The 24,690-nt window shown below is 43.6% G+C and overlaps 1 protein-coding gene across 12 annotated transcripts in view; it reads left to right on the top strand.

Moving 5' to 3' along the window:
- HIPK2 (homeodomain interacting protein kinase 2) overlaps positions 1-24,690 on the top strand; it is a 206,678-nt gene that overhangs the window by 141,369 nt on the left and 40,619 nt on the right. For 4 of the 12 annotated variants that reach the window (XM_058297460.2, XM_058297464.2, XM_058297462.2 and 1 more), the window contains 8 exons: positions 1,734-1,857; positions 2,170-2,289; positions 4,063-4,149; positions 5,359-5,543; positions 10,133-10,295; positions 16,083-16,209; positions 17,159-17,280; positions 23,802-23,944. In XM_058297460.2, the coding sequence (XP_058153443.1) occupies positions 1,734-1,857; positions 2,170-2,289; positions 4,063-4,149; positions 5,359-5,543; positions 10,133-10,295; positions 16,083-16,209; positions 17,159-17,280; positions 23,802-23,944 (1,071 nt within the window). Of the gene's footprint in view, positions 1-1,733; positions 1,858-2,169; positions 2,290-4,062; positions 4,150-5,358; positions 5,544-10,132; positions 10,296-16,001; positions 16,210-17,158; positions 17,281-23,801; positions 23,945-24,690 lie in introns of all 12 variants that reach the window. The other 8 variants (XM_058297455.2, XM_058297458.2, XM_058297457.2 and 5 more) reach the window with 3 other exon arrangements.

Genomic DNA, 24,690 nt, shown 5'->3' with positions numbered 1-24,690 from the left:
AGAATCTCCAACATGTAACCTTGTCTATTGTGTAAAACAGAGGCAGGGGTCTACGGACTCCCAAGGGGTCCATGGAAAGATTTCAAGGGGGTCTGTGAGCTTGAATTGAAAATTCAAAAAAACATTCTTGTGGGGATGTGTTGGCAAAGGTGTGGTATATAATATTTATTAAGTAATACACAGCATAGCGTGGACTTATTAAGGGGTCTGTGGTTTTCACCTGACTGGCAAAGGGGTCTGTAAAACAAAAACAGTTAAGAACCCCTGGTGTCGGGAAACGGACTTTGGCCCAGTGGTTAGGGCGTCCGTCTACCACATGGGAGGTCCGCGGTTCAAGCCCCGGGCCTCCTTGACCCGTGTGGAGCTGGCCCATGCGCAGTGCTGATGCGCGCAAGGAGTGCCCTGCCACGCAGGGGTGTCCCCCGCGTAGGGGAACCCCACGCGCAAGGAGTGCACCCATAAGGAGAGCCGCCCAGCGTGAAGGAGGGAGCAGCCTGCTGAGGAATGGCGCCGCCCACACTTCCCGTGCGGCTGACGACAACAGAAGCGGACAAAGAAACAAGACGCAGCAAAAAGACACAGAAAACAGACAACCAGGGGAGGGGAGGAGAATTAAATAAATAAAAATAAATCTTTAAAAAAAAGAACCCCTCGTGTAAAGGGACCTAAGTCAGAAATGGGTTGTTTGTGGAGTTTATAATGGAATTATCGTTGACACCCAGACTATGTATTCATGAACAGTGTTCTATAATTACAATATAGAGAACTTTTAAGGAGATTAACGTTTTAGAAGCTTATGAGAAAAATAATAGTGTATCCTTGGAAAACGTGGTGCATTTCACTGGCATGAATGTATATTGGATATAGTCCTATTCTTTTTTTTTTTTTGGTCTTTTTTTTAATGTTACATTCAAAAAATATGAGGTCCCCATATACCCCCCACCCCCCTCACCCCACTCCTCCCCCCATAACAACAACCTCCTCCATCATCATGAGACATTCATTGCACTTGGTAAATACATCTCTGAGCACCACTGCACCTCATGGTCAATGGTCCACATCATAGCCCACACTCTTCCACAGTCCACCCAGTGGGCCATGGGAGGACATACAATGTCTGGTAACTGTCCCTGCAGCATCACCCAGGACAACTCCAAGTCCCAAAAATGCCCCCATATCACATCTCTTCCTCCCACTCCATACCCCCAGCAGCCACCATGGCCACTTTCTCCACACCAATGCCACATTTTCTTCGATTACTAATCACAATAGTTCATGAATAGAATATCAGTAAGTCCAATTTCAGAATTCCTTTGTAAAACCTGTCATTCTCTTGAAATTGGTTTCTCAAGTTTTCAGCTGAAAACAACAATTCCTGAATATCCTTAAGGTGGTTGTTAGCTCCTTTGGGTTTGGGTTGGAGAGTAAAGCTTATGAGGTCAATAGGTGTGGTTCCCTGGAGGGGCTGCTTGGCTGGGTTTTGTTCTACAGCCAAAGACCTACCCTTAATCTCAGCCAACCATCCGGCCTGGTCCTCTGCTCTAGGGGAGGGAGGACCAAACCAGAAAATGATGGGACAGTGCAGCTCAGCACCCGGAGAACCCCAGGCCACCCCCAGTGAGAGCCAGTAGTGGTGTCCCTGGATTTCAAAGATAGGATTAACTGTAGAATTCATATAGAAATAGCTAACTGTATTTTCAAAGTGCTAAAGGTTTCTTCCATTCTTTTTTCAGGGCCCCTGAGATCATCCTGGGTTTACCATTTTGTGAGGCAATAGATATGTGGTCCCTGGGCTGTGTCATTGCAGAGCTGTTCCTGGGCTGGCCATTGTATCCAGGAGCTTCAGAGTACGATCAGGTGGGTTCCGACACCCAGGTGCTCCCGGCGAGCTCATTCTTCTCCTGGGAAATATCCTGGGTTAGCGTTTCATTCAGGACCTGACGTGTGGCTGGGGTTATGGGCTGCTTTGTTATCGCCCAGGCTCTACTTCACTTCATCTTCCTGTTCTTTCTTTATTCCTCTTTCTTTGCCCTTTTTCTTTTTCTTTTTATTTCATCCTTTCCCTGTAAAATTGTCATTTTCATTTTTCTCAAAGCCACCAGAGCCATTACTTTACCTTATGTACAGTGACGGGAAAAACCTTGACCTCATTCTCATCTTTTCTTGCAGATTCGGTATATTTCACAAACGCAGGGCTTGCCAGCTGAATATTTATTAAGTGCAGGGACAAAGACAACCAGGTTTTTCAACCGTGACACAGACTCTCCGTATCCTTTGTGGAGGCTGAAGGTAGGAAGAGCGCCCCTCCCTTCCTCAGCAGCTGCCGGAGCGCGCAGGAAAGAAGGGTGCAGTCTGATCAGTGGGAGCTTTTGACACTTTGATTCAGTCAGCAAGATGGGGAGGGGCGATTGTTTATATAAAGTATAAATGAATTCAGATGCTCACAAGCAGATGCCTGTTGCCGCCTGAGAAGCTCAAGTCCCAAGCTGTTATTGCCAAACTGCCAGAATTCAGTCCAGCAAACCCCGATGACATGTCTGGTTTGTGCCAGGGAGAGAAGTAAAACACATCCTGCCTTAAGGAGCTCACCGCCCAGGGGCAGCCGTGAAGGTCCGCAGGGACCCTGGCCCACTGTGATGGAGAGGACGTGAGAGCGGAGAGAGGGAAGCACTGAATCCTGCCCTATGGCACAGGATCAGGGAGGGTACATTTGAGCTGGGCCTTGAGGGATGAAGTGGGCTTTGCCTAGTTGAGAATTGACGGGAATGGTTTCCTCAGCAAAGGAAACGGAGATCCCAGGGACATGATCTAGTTCATCCCTGGCCGGCAGGTGGCGCACTGGGCACCGTAGCCGCTTGGGTGGTTTGGCTTTCGCTGAAACGTATTTGCTTTCACTTTGATCTTCGCCTAGTAAATTAAAACTAACACATTTTTCTGGGAAAGAGAAAATAATGAAAGTCTTTGTAAATCTTTGTACATTTTAGGTGTTTTCTTTTTTCTGTAGTCATGGGGGTAGGCGTTTTGGGTGGGTTTTGTTGTTTGTTTTTGACAGAAACCACAGCCAAATTCTAATACAGTGAAAAGACAATGTGTGGCCAATATTTAGAAAAGACTTAGGAAGGAGATTTGGTTAAGCAAGTACTCTTAGGCTATGGATAGGAGAACTGGCATTTGGTGTCTGGCAACTGAAGGCCGAGTGTCTCAAGGTCAAGTCTAGTGAAAAGCATTCTCAGGGATAGAGGAAGGCGAGGCCAGAGAGGGTTCACGCCTGTGTTTTAGTTAAGACCTTCAGCCCTACATGTCCCCAGTCCAGCTGTTCCTGGGATCTAAGCCTGGATCTTAGCAGCTCCAGGTGTGCTGTCCTCAAATGAGATTTTGAGGATTAATTTCCTCTGATCCATGGATGAGTCCATAAATCCATAGCAACTAGAAACAGCAGCTTCTAAGACCAGGGGCAGTGGGGAAAACATGTTTATGTTCCAGCCCAGGCAGAGAGGCAGCCAGGCTGCCCCCGTTTGAATCTCAGCTCTTCCACTTACTGGCCCTGTGAGCTTGGGCAAGTTTCTTAAGCATTCTAATGCTGCTACTCCATCTGTAAAATGGGGATAGCAATCATCCCTATCTAAAGTGATTGTTGAGAGTGTTAGATGAGTTAATAATGCTTTAGAACAGTATAAGAGCTGTATGTATGAAGGTTTATTAAATAGTAGAATAAATTTTTAAAAACACATAAAAAGGGGATCCTGCTTTACCATATATAGAATCTTACATTAGTTCTTAAATTTAGGGAAGGATATAGGTATATCAGAGATATGCAACTTAGGATCTGCAGTACCTGACTCAGAGCAAGAACCTATCAGATGTTCGTGGGAGGGAAGGAAGAGTGTGAGTTAGTTTGGCTGAATAGAGAAAGTGATTAGTATATGCAGTTCACTTTATGGAGATTCAAAGTTTTATTATTTGAAAGGTGCACAAGACCCTCTGCCCGAAGCTCTAGGGTTTGGGTCATGGTGCATAGGAGGTCATTGACCTTACCAACCAGCTTTTGCCTCTCTTGACCAGACACCAGATGATCATGAAGCAGAGACGGGGATTAAGTCAAAAGAAGCGAGGAAGTACATTTTCAACTGTTTGGATGATATGGCCCAGGTAAGCTACGTCGGTGAGTATGCAATGTAAACCCTTTGTAAACCAAGCACATCAAGACTTCTGCAAGAGTCATATAGGATGATGGGTAGAAATCATCCCAGTCAACTGAGGTGTTTGACCTAGACCTTGAACAATGATGTGCCAGCCTTAGAAGGACTGCCACTGGGTTGGTGAAACTTTTTTAAAACTTTACACCAACTCCTTAAAAAATAGCTTCCATTTTTTGCTTCCCATTTATAAAATACTACTAGCCAATGTTACTGATGTTTTCATGAAAAAAATTTAAGCTCACGAGTACATTTAAGTTTAATGTCAGTGACTCAGTTTCTCTCAGATCACCAACAAGGGTGACTACAGGTTCTCACCTTTGTGCCCCAGAGAAAATTCTGGAACTTCAGTCAGTTATTTTTGGTGTGAAAACTAGTCGAAAATCATGGTAACTCAAAGTGAGTTTTTCTTTAAAGCAATGAGAAATAAAGCTCTAGCCCAATAAACACTTAGCACACCTCTTACTGTAGATGAGTGTAACCAAAAATCATGATTCTGAGTAAAGTATACTTGTCAGTTGATTAGAAGCTTAGATTGTCTGAGAAAACTGGAATTGGTTTCCAGAGTATGTCTTGGAAAATGTAGAAAGCAGCACAAACATTTGAAGGCTATCCTAGAATAGACTTGCTCTGGGAAGAAAACGCCTGGGTTTAGATGGCGCCTGTCTTGGTCAGAGATGACCCCAGTGAACAAGGAGGCGAAAATAATTCCAACCCTAAATCAAGGAGCCCTGAGAGGGGTGTTCAAAGCAGGCACTTGGACCCATACATTTCCCTTAAAGGTTAAATAAATAAACCCTTTTGCATCTTGCGTACTCATGCTTGGTTGTGCTTATTTTTAATAAAATGTGATGAGAGCTGCATTTCAGCTTAACCGTAAAGCAGGAGCAGTTTACATCCTGCCATTTATATATATTTGCAGGCACTGGCAGCACCCCTCTCTCACCTTCCCCTCTACCTTTCCTGCAGAGAGAAAAACCACATCCTGTGGGCAATAATATTTTGTGGGCAATGCCTTACATAGTGGAAGAACACAACTTTCTGGGAATTGGGAAAGGGGTGGCTGCAAGATTAGGGTGAGGTTGCAAGATGGAGAAAAAGGGAAGTAAAGCAGAGGGGAGGCACCTGGGGTCCTTGGTAACCTGTCCCTCCTGGCTTCCAGGTGAACATGACAACAGATTTGGAAGGCAGTGACATGTTGGTGGAAAAGGCAGACCGGCGGGAGTTCATTGACCTGTTAAAGAAGATGCTGACCATAGATGCTGATAAGAGAATCACTCCAATCGAAACTCTGAACCACCCCTTTGTCACCATGACACACTTACTTGATTTTCCCCATAGCACACAGTAGGTATCCTGCTTGGTACTTTATATCAAGGGTCCACAAACTTTTTCTTTACAAGCCCAGAGAGTAAATATTTTAGCCATTGTGGCCACCTGGTTTCTGTCACTACTATTCAACTCTGCCATTGCAGCTGAAAACAGCCATGGACAGTACATAAATAAATAAGGCTGCTTTCCAATAAAACTTTATTTATAAAGACAGCTGACAGGCTAGATTTGGACCCTGGCTGCATTTACCAACCTCTGCTTTGCACTAAAAAAGGAGGAAGAGCAAAGCACAGAGTAGTGCCAGGGTGAAGGAGTCAAACTCTGGGTGTCTGTACGTGAAGAGGATGCTCAAAATGGCAGTGCCCATAAGAGAAAGCCACCTTCAGTGCCACTTGTTATTCCCAGCGCCATGCAGGAGTAGATGAGGTCTGATTTGGATTGGGTCTGTTCATTCATTCTCTCAGCATGCTATGGGCTGGGGTTCAGAGCCCAGTGGAAGGAGGGGCCGCTGTCACCTAAAGGATGGGGGCAGTGACTGGGCAAATGTGCTGGTGTATGGAGGAAAGTTACGAGAGCTCCTGCCTGACAGCTCTACCTTCTCAGAAATAGGAGATGAGGTTATCTATTAAGAGCAAGGTGATTGGTGGTTTGAAAAGGGTAGAAAAGTTTGAGGTGGTTGGAACAGAAGTTAGCAGAGCAAATTGAATGGAGAAGTTGTTGGGTAGAAAGCATTGTTGAGGTTAGACAAGAATAGTTTATAGTGTCACGGTTCTCCCCAGGTGAAGGCATGGAAAAAACAGTTGGGTTTATCCAGGGTTGGAGTTTTGCCAGGCTACTAAGAGAAAAAGACAGATTGATAAGAAAGTTTATGAAGTTGGTATTAGAGTAATCATAATCCAAAATGATGGATCTTGGAGGCTCAGCTGAAAGGGAAAGGAAGCGAAGATGGGAGTTCTGATAAACTCAAAGAATGGTTGTCAGAGTAATAGTCAAATGAGCCAGCTGGATGGAGAATGAAATGCTGGAACATGGAATGTTTGGAGATGGAGCCGTTTTGAGGTTTGCCAGTCCAACTGAGAGTGGGTGGCTGGAACTGAGAACAAGGTCACTAGAGATGAGGACAAGTAACTGAGGAGTCTGCATGTTTGATGAGTGATCAGTGTGACTTCTGAAGCCTCCCTAGGTGGACAAGAAGTGGGTTAGAGAGGAAGACTGAGCCAGCAGCAAAGGCGTCAGTGAATGTGAGGAGGGCCGGGGGAGAAAGGAGGTCATTGGGTGGCAAGAAGGTAATGGGGGGTCTCAGGAACTTCAGCCTCTCAACCCTGAGGGACTTAGGATGTGAGAGAAGAGTCTCATCTCTGGATGTCTGCAGGGGGGAGGTGTATGCACAAGAAAGTACAAATTCTAGTTAAGAGCAGGAGGGTAAAGGAATACTGCGAGAAGAGCCTGGCAGATGGGGGAGCTGGCGGGCCATGACTGGTCTTGCCGTGCCCCTAATCAGGTCGGGCGGGCTACAAGAAATGCACGGGTGGGGCCCAGGACAACGGGTGCTTCCTTTATTTCAGTTCTGTTGCTTTTTAGTTGGTGTTATGCAAGTCAAATTGTGGCATTGCGATAACCAGGCAGTGCCTGATTTATAACCATGTGTCAAACAACCAGACTGAAGTACAGAGAAGGGATTTAGACCTCTCCCTTCCAAACTCTTGTTAAGGGATTTGTCCTGTTTCTGTGTGTGGTAGGGGTAGGTCAAAGAAGCGTCAGTCTGTGCCACAAGACGAAAGGGCAGACTCGGTGATTTACTGGATAGGGCTCCCAGAAGATCAGTCCCAGGAGATCAGGGGTGTGGTAGGATGGTCGAAAAACAGCTATGGATGGGAGGCTGAGGGGAGCGCCCTCTGCACTGTGTAGGCGAGACAGGCACTGGCATAAAGTCAGGGGCTTGATCGCAGGAGCTCCGGGCCCTGCCCGTCTCTGGGATGTGCAGGGACGTGGCAGTGGACCACTTCACCATGTTTGGATGCGTGGAGGCCATGAGCATCAGTGCTGGATTCACAACTTCGTTTGAGCCCCAATCCAGAGTGCTGACAATTTAGAACTCTGGAAAATGAGCCTGAGAAGAGAAGACAGGTCTTTGAGCTTACCTCGACATAACTGAGGGTAATCCTCACCACCAGCGGTCCCTGAAACTTGCTGGAAAAGCCATGGAGAACCCAGAGGTGTGGTGAGACCCCGTGGCCCACTCTGCTCTAGCCTCACGCTCTCGGGGCTGAGCCAGAGCCGCCCCAGGACCTGGACCAATCGGCGTTAAGATTCCCGACTCATCTCTCCATACTAGGGGTCTAGTGCAGGAATTCTTTCAAAAGCCCTTCTTTATTTAGAACTAACCCAAAATGAAAGTGGTTGTCTTTCCTGAAATTCAAAACTCAGTTTCAGTTAGAAATTCTGAGTGAGTCCCAAAACCTTTTATTGAATTGCCACAAAACCTTTGAATGCTTTAAATGTCTTCCAAAAAGAACACAAAATTTCGCCTCTAAACTCCTTCACCTTCCACAGGAAAGCACTTAACACTGTGCGTAGAGCTTAGGAAATGCTCCTATGTTGGCATTGCTAGTATTATTGGTAGTATTTTTGGCTATTGGTTATTTTTTAAGATTTATTTTATTTATTTCTTCCCACTTCCTCATCGTTTGCACTTGCTGTGTGCTGTGTCTTTAGGAGGCACCGAAAACCGAACTCAGGACCTCCAAAGTGGGAGGGAGGCACCTAATCGCTTACGACTCCTCTGTTCCCAGCTTTTGTTGTGTCTCTCATTATGTTTTTCTTCTTGTGTCTCTTGTTGAATCATCTTGTTGTGTCAGCTTGCCACACCTCCCCATCACACCAACTCAGAGTCTTCTTTTTTTTTTTTTAAGATTTATTTTTATTTATTTCTCTCCCCTTCCACCCCGTTGTCTGCTCTGTGTCCATTCACTGTGTGTTCTTCTGTGTCCACTTGCATTGTCAGGCGGCACTGGGAAACCATGTCTCTTTGTGTTGTGTCATCTTGCTGTGTCAGCTCTCCGTGTGTGCAGCGCCACTCCTGGGCAGGCTATGCTTTTTTCATGTGGGGCAGCTCCTTGTGGGGCGCACTCCTTGCATGTGGGGCACCCCTACCTGGGGGCACCCCTGCATGGCATGGCGCTCCTTGCGCACGGCAGCACTGTGCATGGGCCAGCTCACCACACGGGTCAGGAGGCCCTGGGTATCGAACCCTGGACCCTCCATATGGTAAGCGAATGCTCTGTCAGTTGAGCCACATCCGCTTCCCTCACTGTCTTCTTTAGGAGATACTGGGAGCTGAACCACCGACCTCCCATATGGTAGGCAGGAGCTCAGTCGCCTGAGCCACATCTGCCTCCTGGCTATTGGTTTTTGAAGAATATTTTTTCCTTTCTCCCCAGGTGGTCAGTCAGTAAATGTTTATTTCGTGGCCCACTATGTGACCAACATGAGAATTCATAAACTTACATTATTTATCATTTAAATGGAAATTTTAAACTGAAAATCAAATGGATTTATTATATTGAATGTTAACATTTAAGGGAAAGTAAGCTTAAATTCGACACAGAAATGAATGAGAAGCAATGTATGATTCTGGAGGGCAGTTTATGGTGAGTGTTAAAGCCCCAGAAAGGTTGAGGCCACTGTGTCTTGCCTTCTCCTTGATGCTGGTGTTGGTACCACTTTTATACTTCATTTTTCATATTTAGAGGTTGGTCTTGATTCACAAATGCAGTGGAGGACAGAAAAAAGAGGGAGAGAATTTTTATTTTAGGTAACTGAACAAGAATTAGATAAGAAAAAGAAAGGTTGCAGGAAGTTAAAGAGGATATGTATCCAGGAAGATTGTCAGTAAGTATCTCTTTACCCCACAAATGACCTGTCCTCCAGCTTTATCCTCCTTCGTAAAATAAGGACAATAGTGGCATCTTTCTCTTGTGGTTGTTGTAGGAACAAGTGGGATAATTCTTGCATACACCTCCTGTAGCTCTCGATAAATGTCAGCCATTATTATTAATTACTAGTATCATTATCATCATGACTTGCAAAATTCCAGTGGGGAAGAAAAAGTGGCAGTGTGGTTGTGATCCTGGGTTGGATAGTTCCCGGGCCATCCCCTAGATGGTGCCAGTGGCCTAGGATAGCTGGGAAGGGCAAGAGCAAGTTGCCTGAGGCAGGTTGTAGGTTGCTTTTCTAGATGTAAGTCCAAGGTCCAGTCAGAGAGAGCTTATACTTTGGTTTATGGGCCAGAAACCTCATTGAAAGTTGAGAATGAGCAGTGAAGGTGTGATGCGAGGAAAAGACAGTGAGAACCTTCAGGTCTGTTGTGATATGTAGAACATTTACCTGTCGAGGATGGAGAGAAGGGGTAGTAGAACAACCAGGGAAATTTGCCTAAATAACGTTGACTCTCGCAGATGCAGATTTTGCATGAGAAATCCAGGAAATTTAGACTTTATGTTTCCCCAGTTGTCGTTTCCTAGATGACCAGTTCTCTCCTTTTCTCTCTCTGTTTTCTCCTCTATCCCATGTTACCCTCTTTTCTTTGTCTTTTGCATGAACAGTGTCAAGTCATGTTTCCAGAACATGGAGATTTGCAAGCGTCGGGTGAATATGTATGACACGGTGAACCAGAGCAAAACTCCTTTCATCACGCACGTGGCCCCCAGCACATCTACCAACCTGACCATGACCTTCAACAACCAGCTGAACACTGTCCACAACCAGGTGAGTGGGGAGCAGGAGGGAAAGGGAATAAGTGTCCAGAGGACAGGGAAAGGTAGGCAGGGGTGCCCAGTGTGAGGATCAGACCTAGTCAGGAGGCAAGATTCCCCTAACATCATGACTTTCAAGGACCCAGGTTCTCTTTACACTGACTTTTGACCTCATGGAAAGGTCTCCAGTAAGGGACTCGCTAAGGCAGTGATTTCTGAGCTGGTACCTCTGCTGCTTTCCTCTGTCCTGATAGGGGAGTAAGGTAAAGGAGAGGCTGTAATCCTTTAATGCCTGACATCTGCACAGTAAAGAATTCTAGAACTGGCAGGGACTCTGGAGATCATCCAGGTCAGAGCCCTTGACAAGGCTTCCTCCCCTTACCCCTGCCCACATGTTGTCCTTTAAGGATAAAGAAAACCCATCTTTTCCCAAGTCATGGGGAAAACCAATTCATCAGTCTGTCACAAGATTCCCAGCAGCTGATACTAAAAAGGGCCAGGAAACTAGAGATATTTTCCCCCAGAGAAGTCCAAGCTTTTGCAGAAAATTAGCAGAACCCAGCACCTAATACACTGCTTGGAGTACGTGACACCTGGGCAGATTTATGAACGATAATCTCCAAGTCTTAGCACAGGCTGCCTCCAGTACGTAAGAGTGTCAAGCTTTTCCACCCATCTTCCTGATGTAGTGGTTCCCCTGAACAAGTGTCCCTAGACCTTTTTTCAGTCTAAATATCAATCTGTAACAACAGCTCACCTTATTTGTATAAGGATGCTCCTGGGCACGCACACCTCCAGAGGAGCACATTTGCTCTACACCTGAAGTATGAGTGCTTTGCCTGGCCATCCACTCTTTTTTGACATTTTCCCTGCTATCACTGAAGAGTCACTAACCCCTCCTTTTAAGCCCCTCTCCCTGCCCACCCTTGTTTTCCGAGGATTTTGATGCAGCACATAGGGTTGCTAAGGCCTGGCTCAACATTTCCCCACTAACCTGAACTGTAGGAGAGGCCCACTGTGCCTGCTGCCCACTGGGGGCTCTTGGTGTTCCTAAAGTTCTCCTTTGGGTGGAGAGCGAATGTTCTCTAATGCCTAGAGTCCAGTGAAACAAGCATACCCACCCAGCCCCTGGCCAGCCCCAGAGCATCCCCAGCCACTACTTGACCAACACGTCATCATGGTTTTGTTCCTCAAAACAAACCTCCTTGAAGAGGTTTTCTTTTTCCCAGCAGACCTCTTGAGACGTCTTAACTCCAAACTACCTATCACCCTCTGCTATCTCTCTGCCCCATCCAATATCAAAAGCATTAAAGAGATGCTGGGGGGAGCCCACCCCTCAGAGGCTGCGTTATGCCAGGCTGAGTCTTCCCTTCAGGCCATCCTCCCCATGGATGTCACCCTGCTAGGCTGCAGAATGTTGCCCTGGGGTCCCTGACCGTATCAGGGGAGGCCCCCTCCATCCTGCCTTACTCTTGATACGACAGCCATCACATCCATTCCAAAGAGTGCCACAAAGACTTTCCAAAAACAACAAAAGGGCCTTCCATCAAAGATCCCAGTGGTGGAGCAGATGTAGTGGTTGAACACCTGCTTTGCGTGTACAAGGTCCCAGGTTCAATCTCTGGTACCTCCAAAAAAAAGAAAATGCCAACAGCAGTCATCGAATAAGAACACCTCTTTCCCTCTTTCTGCCTTCTCGGCATTACTGAGACCATCTAAATCGGCCTTGAAACTTGGGTAGAGCAGAAGTGGCTGGTAATTTAACACAATTCTTGGGCCAGAGAATTAGGTAAGGGGAAATGACATCCCACAGAAGCAAGGGATTCGTAAACAGGATCTTCATTCTCTTGCACTGGATTCTTTTTTAACCTTTATTTTTAAAGAAGTCTTAGATTACAGAAAAGTTATGTCAGAAACACAGGGGATTCCCATATACCCTGTCCTTCCTCCTCACACATTTTCCCCCGTAACAGCATCTTTCATTAGTGTGGTACATTTGTTACAATTGATGAGCAAATATTGAAGCAATGCTACTAAGCATGGTCATAATTTACATTATAGTTTACACTTTGTGCTGTACAATTTTATAGATTTTGACAAAATGTATAATAGCCTAAATCTGTCACTGCAGTATCATGCAGAACAATTCCAACATCCCAAAAATGCCCCATGTTACATCCATTCTTCCCTCTCCATCCCCTCAGAACCTCTAGTGATCAGTATCTTTATATCAGTGTTACAGATACAGTGTTAGTAGAATAACAATAAGTCTACTTTGGCCCATAGTTGCATTCCTGCCTTATGTTTGTTCATTCCTCAATGTTGTGGATTTGGGAATGGTGATGCCCGCTCTGCTTCTGATTAAGAGGGGGGCTTAGATCCCATGGGGCAGATGGGTAGAACTGTCCTGCTTGCAGTTGTAGATACTCAGTTTTTTGGGATAGACATTCTCCATCATCACAGTTTGTTGTCCTGGGCAAGTTCCATTAACCGGAGAGTAGGTGTTGGCTGCAACTCTGTTGAGATGCAGGGCTCAACCGGCACATGACCAGACTAAAGACTTAAGTCTCTGGGACATATATTTAATGGGTATAGTGCTAATTATAGTTTCAAATAAAAAGGACAGAAGAACCATGTATAGGGAAATTATAAATGAGTCTAACTCTATTACATTGGGGAAATAGGTTAACATTTTCAAGGTATTCTATTATTTGGACCTAGTCTTCTGCCAAGAATTTTAATTTGTGTTTATAGCCCGAGCTCAGACTCCTACCCTCTGGATGTCAAACCATTAAAACATTTTCTGTAACTGCTTCCATGATCATTTCTTCTATTTTTGAAAACCCGTTTTATCAGTGCACTTGCTTTTACTTATTTCTGTTTGCTGGCTGTGGCAGCTCTTAGAGATTCTCGCCCACTCCTCTCCAGCTGGTTTTAGGCTATCTACCTTTCTGACAGCTCTGGAAAATATAAGAGAAGTAGAAAACATAGTCCCTCCCCTCACATGTTCTTTTTCAGCTGATCTCTAAGCAGGGTCAGAAGTTGGGGAAGCCCCTCTGCATGTCTGATGGCCACACTGGGAACTGGCGCCCACATCAGGACACAAGTTCCATGTGTCCTTGAAGCCATAGAGTGGTAGGAGACTCAGCCTCTCAGGAACCTCGGGTTCTCCATGGCGAGGCAGGACATAAATAAAAAGAGATGAATCAAAATACAGAACAGCACACACCAAGAGCCAGGAAAAAGAAACAGGTTGTGTTACAGGAATTGAGAGGAAGGAGAGATTGCTGCAGGCTGGGGTGCTTGTAAAATACCAGTAAGACACAGTAAGACACAAGGCAGTTTCAGTCAAGAGAGACCAACTACACTGGAAGGTGGACTGTGGTAATTGCTGGGCCAGAAGACTCAACAGTGCAGTGAGAGCAATGAAAGGAGGAGCTAATTTACGTTAATGGAGTCGAGAGGGTTTCACTGCGGAGCACATGGGACCCAGGCTAGGCCTCCAAGAAGAGAGGCATGGGTAGAATGCTGTGTGCCAGTGGATTTTTGTAAAGCAGAAAGGCCTGTGCTCACAGCATGCTTGGAAAACAATGAGCGGAGAGAGCTAAATTTGGGGGGGAAGATTGGCCAAACCACGGAAAACAAGGAGTGCCAGATCAAGGTGCATATTCAGTGTTCATTAGGCTGTAATTGGAGGTTTTTGAGCCAGGGCATGGTGATATGCACGAAATAGTCTTTTGGAAAGAGTGATTTAGTCTCTCTGTGCCCAAGAAGAATTAGAAAAGGCGTGGAGGCCAGGACATGGCCAGGAGTGGAGGCTCAGGTCCCAGGCACCAGAGGAGTGCAGTTGAAAAGAGTCAGCAGGTTCCAGAGACAGGAGGGAAGAAGCAGCAGGCCCCGTGACTGACGAGGAGATAGGATGGTTGAGTACCAACCTGGGAACCAAGAGGATATGGGCGCCAAAGCCCGAAATAGGGAAGTCCACAGGGACTAAGACCTGGGGGGAGTCTGGACTTCAGCTTGTAGAGTCCAAGCCGGCTGTGGGAAATACATCTGTGGAGATGCTTCCAGAAGAGATGGGGCCTTGGTGAACAGGAAATACAATTCTTTTTTTTTTTTCCAAATTCTACTCAATTTATTCATTTTTTAAAAAATATTACATTCAAAAAATATGAGGTCCCCAGTCACCCCCACTGCCCCCCACCCCACCACTCCCCCCACAGTAACACTCTCCCCCATCATCATGACACATCCATTGCATCTGGTGAGTACATCTCTGGGCATCGCTGCACCCCATGTCCTGTGGTCCACACCATAGCCCACACTCTCCCACGTTCCATCCAGTGGGCCATGGGAGGACATACAATGTCCGGCAATTGTCCCTGGAGCACCACCCAGGACAAGGAAATACAATTCATCAGTTACTGGACACATGCAGAACACAGGCACTGGTTCACACGTGTGCCCACACTGTCCCATTCACACTTCCCTGGACAAAGACTATGTGATGCTGCAAAAACAAGCACAGATAGATTTTCAAATATGTGCCTTAAAATTCAAACATATGCCACACATAACTCAGTGATTTATTCCAAACCAATTCATTTGCTTTGCACTGAAATTCACACACAATCCTTCAATATAAAAACATATTTAAAAGGAGAATTTGTCCATTCTTTCAGATTGGACCCACGTACATACCCTTCTTGAAATTCTATGTACGTGTGTGTGCACACAGATATTCTTATGGCTCTTTACCTCCTTATTTTGTAGTCCTCGTAACCTCTGGAGGCAAAACCTCTTACAGACGGCATTGAACCATGGTAAACTCCATCTATCTTGCTAAGGGATCAGTGTGAAGAAGGTGGAGATGGGGTGAAACTGGGGAATTCCCAAAATTAAGAGTGTATTTTCCTTCTGCAGCATTGCTTCGCATGGAAATTCAGTCTCAAATGCTATTTCTCTCTCTGAGGTCTCTTTGTAATAACTCTGCCCTGCAGCCTTCCAAGGGTGTCGTAAACCATGCTGCCCTTAGGCCTGAGCAAGAGGGACCCAACCAAGCTCTGGGTTCCTGAGACTCTGGCCTTGAGGGCCTGCAGACATCTCTCCTCTGGATGTGTCCTCCCAAGTACGGACTGTACCATCCTGGGCCCGAGGACTGGCTGTTTGAGGCGAGTGTGGACAGAGCTTGAAGGTGTGGGCTAGAGGTCCGTATATGTGCACGCAAAGCCCCTGCAGCTGTAGGATGGAGCCTGGACAAGAAAAAGGGCAGGGGAACATCACCGTGTTCCAGAACTCCAGGGAATCCAAGAATCCTGAACTCATACTTGGCCTTCCAGTTTGTTATGAAGGAGTATTTGTCAAAGGGCAAGGGTAGAACATTCTGTTGAACAATTTTCTAACTTAATTTTTAACTTGAAAGTATTTAGGCATAGGATATGTGGGCATCCATTTCTACTTTGGTCTGGGCCCCATAAATATTAGGAGCAAGGCTGAACCTAAGCACCAAGCAATTCTTCATTCATGTGGCTACAGGTGCCTCTTTGGACCTGAGACTTTTCAACTGTATTTCCACCCTACTCTGTTTGTTTTTTGTTTTGTTCTTGCTTTTTGTTTGTTCTTCGAGTTCATTTATTTGATTTAGATTTGTGCCTCCCAACATACCACCTCCCTCATTTTTTTGTTGTTTATTTTTGTTTAATTCCCATCATTCCTTTAGGCTCCCACCTCCACCAGTGCCACTATTTCCTTAGCCAATCCCGAAGTCTCCATACTAAACTACCAATCTACACTCTACCAGCCCTCAGCGGCATCCATGGCTGCAGTGGCCCAGCGGAGCATGCCCCTGCAGACGGGAACAGCCCAGATTTGTGCCCGGCCCGACCCCTTCCAGCAAGCTCTCATCGTGTGTCCCCCCGGCTTCCAAGGTAAGGGGGAGCAGGCACGGCCTCTCATCTGCTTTTTGCAGGGCATCTCTAGGGCTCTCCTGCAGTTTTCAGCCATGGTGACATCTCTGCAGTAGAGTCTACCCCTTTCTTTTGGTCAGAGCTCTGGGAAAGTGGACTTGAGGACTCTTCACCTGTGACCAGCCTGGGAACAATAGGCTTTCCACTTCCGCACCAAGCTGATGTGTTGTTAGTCTCACCACTTGTTCCCAGGGGCAGGCCATCAATAAATAAGCACATTGACCTCGCATGAAGTAGCCTCTCTGCACGTCAGCTATAGAAAATTATCACTATCTGATAGCCAGCACAGGCCCCAGTTCTATGAAGAATATAAAACTGGCTGAAAAGAACCTCCCAGAGCCCTGTCCGAAAATGAGTCTTTTGCCATGCACCCTTGTTCTCTTTTCCTGTAGGTTCCAAAAAACCAAAGTTAATTGTGTACTTTGTTACAATTAACCAAGAAAATGCAAGAATTTGTTTTTACCCTTTTTTGCGAAACCATGGTTTATCATGTGTATGGTTGCACACGTGTGTGGTTTCAGAGTCAATGCAATTCCAAAGGGATCCATTTATCCCCTGTTCTCTAGTGCAAATATTAATAAATAGATCTTTTATGGTCAGAAACCCTTGTATTTCTGTTGTAATTCATCAGCATAAATTCTACTTTTGTTCCATTTTTGGCTTTGCAGACTCCTTAGCTTGACTTTCTAGCCACTGAAAACACTCATCTAAAGGTTTTCTTTTTTTTAGAATATAATTTAAATTAGAACTAAGGAGAACATCCAAAGGACCAGGCAAGGCCTTGTCATCAGGTGGGGCTGGCACAAAGAGGAGCTGAGAAGTGCCACAGCTAGCTAGGAGGCTTCTCTTCGCCCAGCTGTCTACAGTCTCTTATCCAACGCCTCTCTCCCTTGCCCCTTGTCTGGAATAGGACTGCAGGCCTCTCCCTCTAAGCACGCTGGCTACTCAGTGCGAATGGAAAATGCAGTTCCCATCGTCACTCAAGCCCCAGGGGCTCAGCCTCTTCAGATTCAACCAGGCCTGCTTGCCCAGGTAATCCTTTCTTCTTTATTATTACTGGTATTGCTATAATCCATGTTCACAAAAGAGATTTCTCCACCAATTCCTTCACTGGTAATGAATTAGGTCTTCAAGTTATTGGACTATATCAATAATAGCCTAAATAATTCCCAGGTGAATTACCCTCCTAAGTACCTAACTTACTACTCCAAGAAGAAATTTAAACACAGGGAAAATCTGGGGAAATTATTACTATTGTTTCTTTATCACACAAATTAATCTGGGAAACCTAGGTTTTAAGGCAATTCTGCTGGCAACTCTATGACTAAGGCAAGTCAGTGAACATTTCTTTGCCTCAAATTTCTTTTTTGTAAAGCAGAAATGATTTTACACAGCCAAAAGGGACTAGCTCCTCATTTTATAGTTGAAAACCAGGCACACAGAGGGTGTGAGCTGGAACTTTAACTCTCCAGATAGGTGCTCTGATGATAGAACGAGATCACAGAAATGCAGGTGGGTTGAAAATTTGTAAACTGTTATGTAACTGGAAGATAATGGTAGTGATGCAGTGATAACAGAACTAAATCCTTAATGACACTTGAACCCTAATTAAAAAAATACATCATCTTTATGCCAGGCACCTGACAGCTGTTAATTGATTTAATCCCCACAACACAGTGAGGTATTCGTCTCCATTTGACAAATAAGGAATCAGAGGCTCAAAGTCACATAGCTACTGTGTGATAGAATCAAGATAGAAGGACAGCGTGATCTAAATGTTGTTTAAAAGCACCTTTTATTTGGAAATAAATAGCTTCCCAAATTGTTCCCAAAGACACTTTGTTTATAGTATCTTTTGTTGAATAGAAGGTTTCTTCTTCTTTTTTTAACAATTTTAATGTATTCATATTGTATAGGTCTGTTCTGGGTTTTCTATTCCATTGGCCTCGGAATCATTCTATTACCTTAATTAGTATAATTTTATTATGTTTCTTGGTATCTAGTATGGCTCCCATTTGTTCTTCAGATTTCCCTTGTCTATCTTTATGGATTTTAATATCACTCTTTCATAAGAATTTTAGTTCTTTAAAAAAAAAAACAGCAACCTGATTTGTACTTTCATTGAACTTGCACTGAACTTATATTTGCTTTATATTGTCATTTCATCCGTGAATATGCTCTAACTATATGTTAACATTTTGTTGCTTTCGATCAAGTTTTCTTTTGTTAGAATAATTCCCAACTATTCTACAGTTTTCGTTGCTATTGCTAATTTCATTAAATTGCATTTTATAATACTTGTTGCTGGCTTACAGGGATGTAATTGATTTGGGTATATTGAATTGTTATTAGCAATCCTTCTAAACTCCCATTAGTTCTGATGGTTTCTGTGAATTCCCTTGGATTTTCTACGTAGAAAATCTTTTTATTTGCAAATAATACTGGCTTGTTTCTTCCTTTTCAATCCTTATACCTTTTATTTCTTGTTTTTTTATATCACTATGCTGAATGAAAAATGGCATTCCCTTTCTTATTTGGGTATCAAGGTTACAACAGTCTCATAAATACTTTCGATAGTATTACCTCTCTTTTTTTCTGAAACAACTTAAGATTGATATTAGCCATTCTTTTTTTTTTTTTAAGATTTTTATTTATTTATTTATTTATTTATTTAATTCCCCTCCCCCGGTTGTCTGTTCTCTGTGTCTATTTGCTGCGTCTTGTTTCTTTGTCCGCTTCTGTTGTCGTCAGCGGCACGGGAAGTGTGGGCGGCGCCATTCCTGGGCAGGCTGCACTTTCTTTCGCGCTGGGCAGCTCTCCTTACGGGGTGCACTGCTTGCATGTGGGGCTCCCCTACGCGGGGACACCCCTGCGTGGCAGGGCACTCCTTGCGCGCATCAGCACTGTGCATGGGCCAGCTCCACACGGGTCAAGGAGGCCCGGGGTTTGAACAGCGGACCTCCCATATGGTAGACGGACGCCCTAACCACTGGGCCAAGTCCGTTTCCCTAGCCATTCTTATTCTCTTTGTTCTTAAGTCCACATTGATACTGGGTAAGTGACCACTAACACCATCTTGGTGGCAAACAAAGTTTGTGTTGTTGAAAGTTTATAAACATCTTCTGTATTGAAAGCAAGCCTTTGCTCCTTTCATTCCACTCTCACTGGTCCTTTTTTTTTTGGCACAGTCTGATAGTGAGAAGTTCAGAAATGGCCCAGATAGCTCAAGAGAAAGAACTACAACTCAATTCAGGGACAGAGAAGCTTGTTAATTCATACTTTTTATCTGAGTGGCAAAAATCCAGACCAGCCTTCCAGTGCTCTTCCTCTGTGAACCCAAATCCATAGAATGCGCATGTATTTTAAAGGAGAGTTAGGGATTCTTTTTTGTGTTTTGCACACTTAACCTTAGTAAGCCAGGAACCATCTCTGAAAGAAGTAATAATTAGCATTTCTTACTACCTAAAGTAGCCATTTTTTCATCCTTTGGTTTGGTAGAAACCACAAAGTTCAGCATTTCTGAAATTGTTTCTCTCAGTCATTTAGTCCTAGCAGGGGAGAGCTTTACCTTTTGCTTCCATGGAAAAGAATTCCTATAGTTTTAAATCCCCCATGGATTTAACCTAAAGCTGTAATTGGAAAAGTGAACAAAAAGTACGTAGATAAGAATTTTCATAAGTAGGGGAATTGTTAAATAAATCGATGCATGCGTAAAATGGCACATCGTGCAGCCATTAAAAAGTACAGGATAGCCCTATGTGTCTTGCTATGCAAAGATTTCCAAGATGTATTAAAATAGTAAAATACTGATGCCCTATCCAATGTCATGTTGTCTTTTTATTTGTTAGTTGCTTTTTCCTTTTGTCTCTGCTCGTTACTTAGTCCTTGCCAATGTTTAGTTTGTTAAAGTGAGGCTCTCAGATATTTTTAAAAGGTTTTTTCACAGGACAAAAATAAGTTAACATAAAATAGTAGGGTGGTTATTTTTTAAAAAGCAATAATTTAACATTTAAACTGGTAACTCCTTTTTTTTCTGGGTAAATTTGCATGAATCAGGCTGAGACATTTACTTTAAAGATATCAAAAAGTTGGCATCATCCTTTTTATTTAAATATTTTAAACCCCTTTTAAGAATTTTGTTTGTGAACAAACAAACACTCCAGAGATGGAGTGTTTTGAATCCATTCCTTGTGTTAAATTTATTTTCTTCACCCTCATCCTCCCCACCTCCCACCAACATCACATGTCCCTTAAAAGGAAGCAGTCGCTCTGGGGCAACCTGAAGATGTGTGCATGGAAGGGCGAGGTGAATCACACTCTTTTAGTGACGTGGGAGTGATATTTCTGGATTTGCTTCCAAATATGAGTCATAAAGCTTTTTTGGTAGCTCCCTCCTGAGCTCCATGCCAGAGCAAGCATCTTGGCCACCAGCAGAAACTGTGAATGAGTAGAAAAAGATGGAGAGGTGGGAAGTATAGTATTGAATTTGTTATCCCACTTTTCCAATGGCAGGGTCCAACCTTGGCTATCAAGGCTGGACCAGAAATTGAGAGACCCCAAAATAGGGAAATTTCTGTTGGCCAGACCCCTGTAGACAATACCCTTCCAGGAGGAAGTTCTTTGTATTCTTCTAGGCAGCTGGATCAAGGAAAGCTGTTGGATGGTAGGAGTGGGGAATTATCCTCTACTGTCATATCCGTAGTTCTTTTCTCTTGAGCTAAACAGTTCTCCCAGAGACAATCCTCCAGTCTCCTGCTTTGGAAGGTAGAACCCTGCTCACGAGGGTTCTGAGAGCTCAGAGGTAGAAAGGTCAAATGGTTTAATATACAGACTTGACCTTAGATTCCTTCAGTCTGTCAACTCGGTTATCTAGTCATTTTCTACCTTCTATATTTTTTTGTTAACTGTTATTGTCTTTCCCCTATTCTCTTTGTCCTTACAAAACTATAGCTTTCTGTTTTAATTCCTTTTCTGTCATTTTAGTTAGGTTTTAGGATAGAAAACTATAAGTATATATGTTTAATTTACTTATTTCTGAGCAAGTTATTTAATTTTTCTGTGTCTCAGTTTATTCATCTGAGAAATGGGATAAAAATAATCCCTACCTCACAGGATTTCTGTTAAGATGAAATCAGAAAATCATTTATGGCCTTAATTCTACATCAGTAAGTGTTAGCTCTCTTCTTGGTAGTAATCAGAAATGATAGAAATATATGATAAAGTGTCATCTCAAATGAGTTGAACATACCAATCAAAGCAAGAGGTCAAAATTAACCTTTACCCCAACTCTTTGAGCTAAGATAGTAATATCCAGTTAAGGGAAATAGGAAAAAAAATGATGACCTTAGTTTGATGTCAAGATTTATTTTTTTAATGAATTTGTCAAAACATATGCTTTTCATGAGTTCTAGGTGACTAAATTTACAAGTCTTACTTTCAGTGAAATTGCTGATAATTTAATATTTTGAGCTCACAACTGTTTTAATCAATTATATATATTTTTTGCTCACTGTATTTGAAATCAGCAAATCTGAAATAAAATTATATAGGCTTGGTAGAGTCACTCTTTCATTTTTTTTTCAACAGGTATTTATTAGGCACTTACTGTATGTTGGGCATCTGTGATCCCTATATTTACAGAGCTGTCAGCCTCTACCAGTAAGCATACAAGCAATATAAAAAAAGTAAAAGAGGGGAGCAGCTGTGGCTCAATCAGTTGGGCTCCCATCTACCATATGGGAGGCAAGCTGGCCAGTGCACCGTGGAGAGCTGACGCGGCAAGATGATGCAAAAAAGGGAGACAAGCAGACGCAGAAAAAAAAAAAAAGCACAGCGAATGGACACAGAGGACAGCAAAAAACAAGGCACAAGGGGGGGCACTAAATAAGTAAATAATTAATCTTTTTAATAAATAAATAAATCTTTTTTTTTTTTTAAGTGTAAGAGATCTCACTGGGCCTCATTTATAACATGAGAATGGACCAGGTGAACTATAAAGTCCCTTTCAGATACAAAGTGTGATTGTATCACTTTTATAAACCTTGCTGTTTTTTAAGCCATGACACAAATTTGCAATTGATTTAGAGAAGTGTTGCTTGTCAGATGAGCCAAAACACATATATTAAACACATGCCCAGTTGGTGGAGCCCTGCATTATATAAATTACCCATTGCCAATCATGTCCAGGCCAATGGAAAAAGAGAGATGGCTAAGGTCCTAAATCCTTAAATCCTTAACTACCTAAAAGGCGTTTACCTCAGTCATTGTCCTTTAAGTGTCCAACTTGGGCAGTTGTATTTTGTCTAATTCATTTAATGACCAAAGGCAAGTAGAGAAGTGATTGAGGATACAGAGAGCTTAAAACACAACGCGTGCACACATGCACACACACACACGCATACACACGCAGCAATAAGTCTGTTCAGGAGGAATCAGGGAAGTTAATTTTAGAATTTTTAGAAGTCTTAATACTTATGAAGATTCAACCTGTGACTTGCTAACTCTTTCTTAGTTTTGCTTTGAGGGGTCAAGTTATTTCTCAATTATGCTTAAGGTCCTAGCTAAGAATTTTACTTCATATTTGCTTGTTTTCAGGTGTAGACAAGTACCAGATATTTGGTGACTTTAGAATTGTGTAAAGTTAGATTCAGAAGATTTTACAAATTGAGACTCTAGATTATAATTGATAAACAAAAGCTAAAATATCAAATAAAAGATAACTTTTCTTTTAAACATGTATTTTATTTCTACCCCCACCCTATTCCGTTCCCCCTGTTGTCTGCTCTGTGTCTGTTTGCTGTGTGTTCTTCTGTGTCTGCTTGTATTCTCATTAGGCTGCTCTGGGAACCGATCCTGGGACCTCCTGGAGTGGGAGAGAGGCGATGACTCTCTTGCACCACCTCAACTCCCTGCTCTGCTACTCTTCTTATTTTCTCTCCTCTGCGTCTCTTGTTGCGTCATCTTGCTGCACCACCTCTCTGCGTCGGCCAGCACTCATGCACGGGGCGACTTTCCCATTCAGGGCAGCATTCCTACACAGGGCAGCACACCTGCACGGGGTGGCGTTCCCACATGGGCCAGTTCACTGCGTGGGCCAGCTTGCCCTCACCAGGAGGCCCTGGGCATCAAACCCTGGACCTCTTATATGGTAGACAGGAGCTCAATTGGTTGAGCCACATCCATTTCCCTAGATAACTTCTTGAGAACAAGGAGTCATCTTTTACGGCCCAACTGAACTACCACAATCCCTTGACAGTATAAATGAATAAATAAACTTTTGGAAACTTCAAGAATGGCTCATTAGAGAAATCTATACATAAACCATTCTTCAACATGAATGACTCCCTGCCACAATTTTTAGCCCTGCACTTGATTATTTTCTACATAGTTCATACATGTTCATGTTATTTTGCCTTAACTCAGATTCTGAAAACAGAGACCAAGCCTGCACTTTGCCATCCACCACAGGGTCTAGAACAATGCCGGACTTGATCCGTGCTAATTGATTGTCTGATTAACAAGCATGGTGATTGCAAACATCCTCTGTTCTACAGCAGGCCTGGCCCAGTGGGACCCAGCAGATCCTGCTTCCCCCCGCCTGGCAGCAGCTCACTGGAGTGGCCACCCACACATCAGTGCAGCATGCCACTGTGATTCCCGAGACGATGGCAGGTACCCAGCAGCTGGCAGACTGGAGGTAAGCAAGTGGGTGTATCTGGGATAGAAGGTGTGTCCACCAGTGATCCAAAGAGCTGACAGTCTGGCCTTACCTGAACTATCTGCTTTGTGAAGAGTTTTTTAAGTTAAAGAGAATATTACCTGGAATGGGACTACAGTGTAGTAAGAGGTTATTTTTAAATAAATGCACCACAACACAAGAAAATTAGCCTCATTACTTTATGGTCAAATGTCATTTTTGACCTAAAATTCAATTACATCCTTTGATCACCTATGTAATTCACTAGACATGGCTCCAGATGATTTTTGATTGTTTCTCAGAATTAAATTCTGCTCTCACTAATGAGGGGTTTTATTTATAAAGAATGTACAAGTTATTCATGCCAGCATCATCTGTTACTAATAATCTGAACTAGTTAGTGTAGCTTTCATTGTGTCCTGGTTTGTCTCATAACTAGGTTGAGTTTTTCTCCTCTACCAAGAAAAAACAATACTGAAGTTCTTTTCCTTGTGGAGTTTGTATTATAATAACCCTTAGAGTAAACTCGCTGTGGGAGAAGGACGTGCAGCTTCAGCTTATTGAACCTCTGCCAATTAAGATGCTGGGTTAGGTTACATCTGGTGTACCATCCTGGGAAAATCACTTGTATAGAGATTGCCCTTGACAGTGGTTGTAAAATTTATCCTTCTATAGAAAGTTATAGGTCAATTATGTATATTGACTAAATTTACGAATAAACTTGTTTATCCAAATAAAATTAATTT

The sequence above is a fragment of the Dasypus novemcinctus genome, chromosome 5 (assembly GCF_030445035.2).
Source record: "Dasypus novemcinctus isolate mDasNov1 chromosome 5, mDasNov1.1.hap2, whole genome shotgun sequence".
Classification (NCBI taxonomy): Eukaryota; Metazoa; Chordata; class Mammalia; order Cingulata; family Dasypodidae; genus Dasypus; species Dasypus novemcinctus.
The sequence above is the reverse complement of the archived record's forward strand: the minus strand, read 5'-3'. Positions and strand labels throughout refer to the sequence as shown.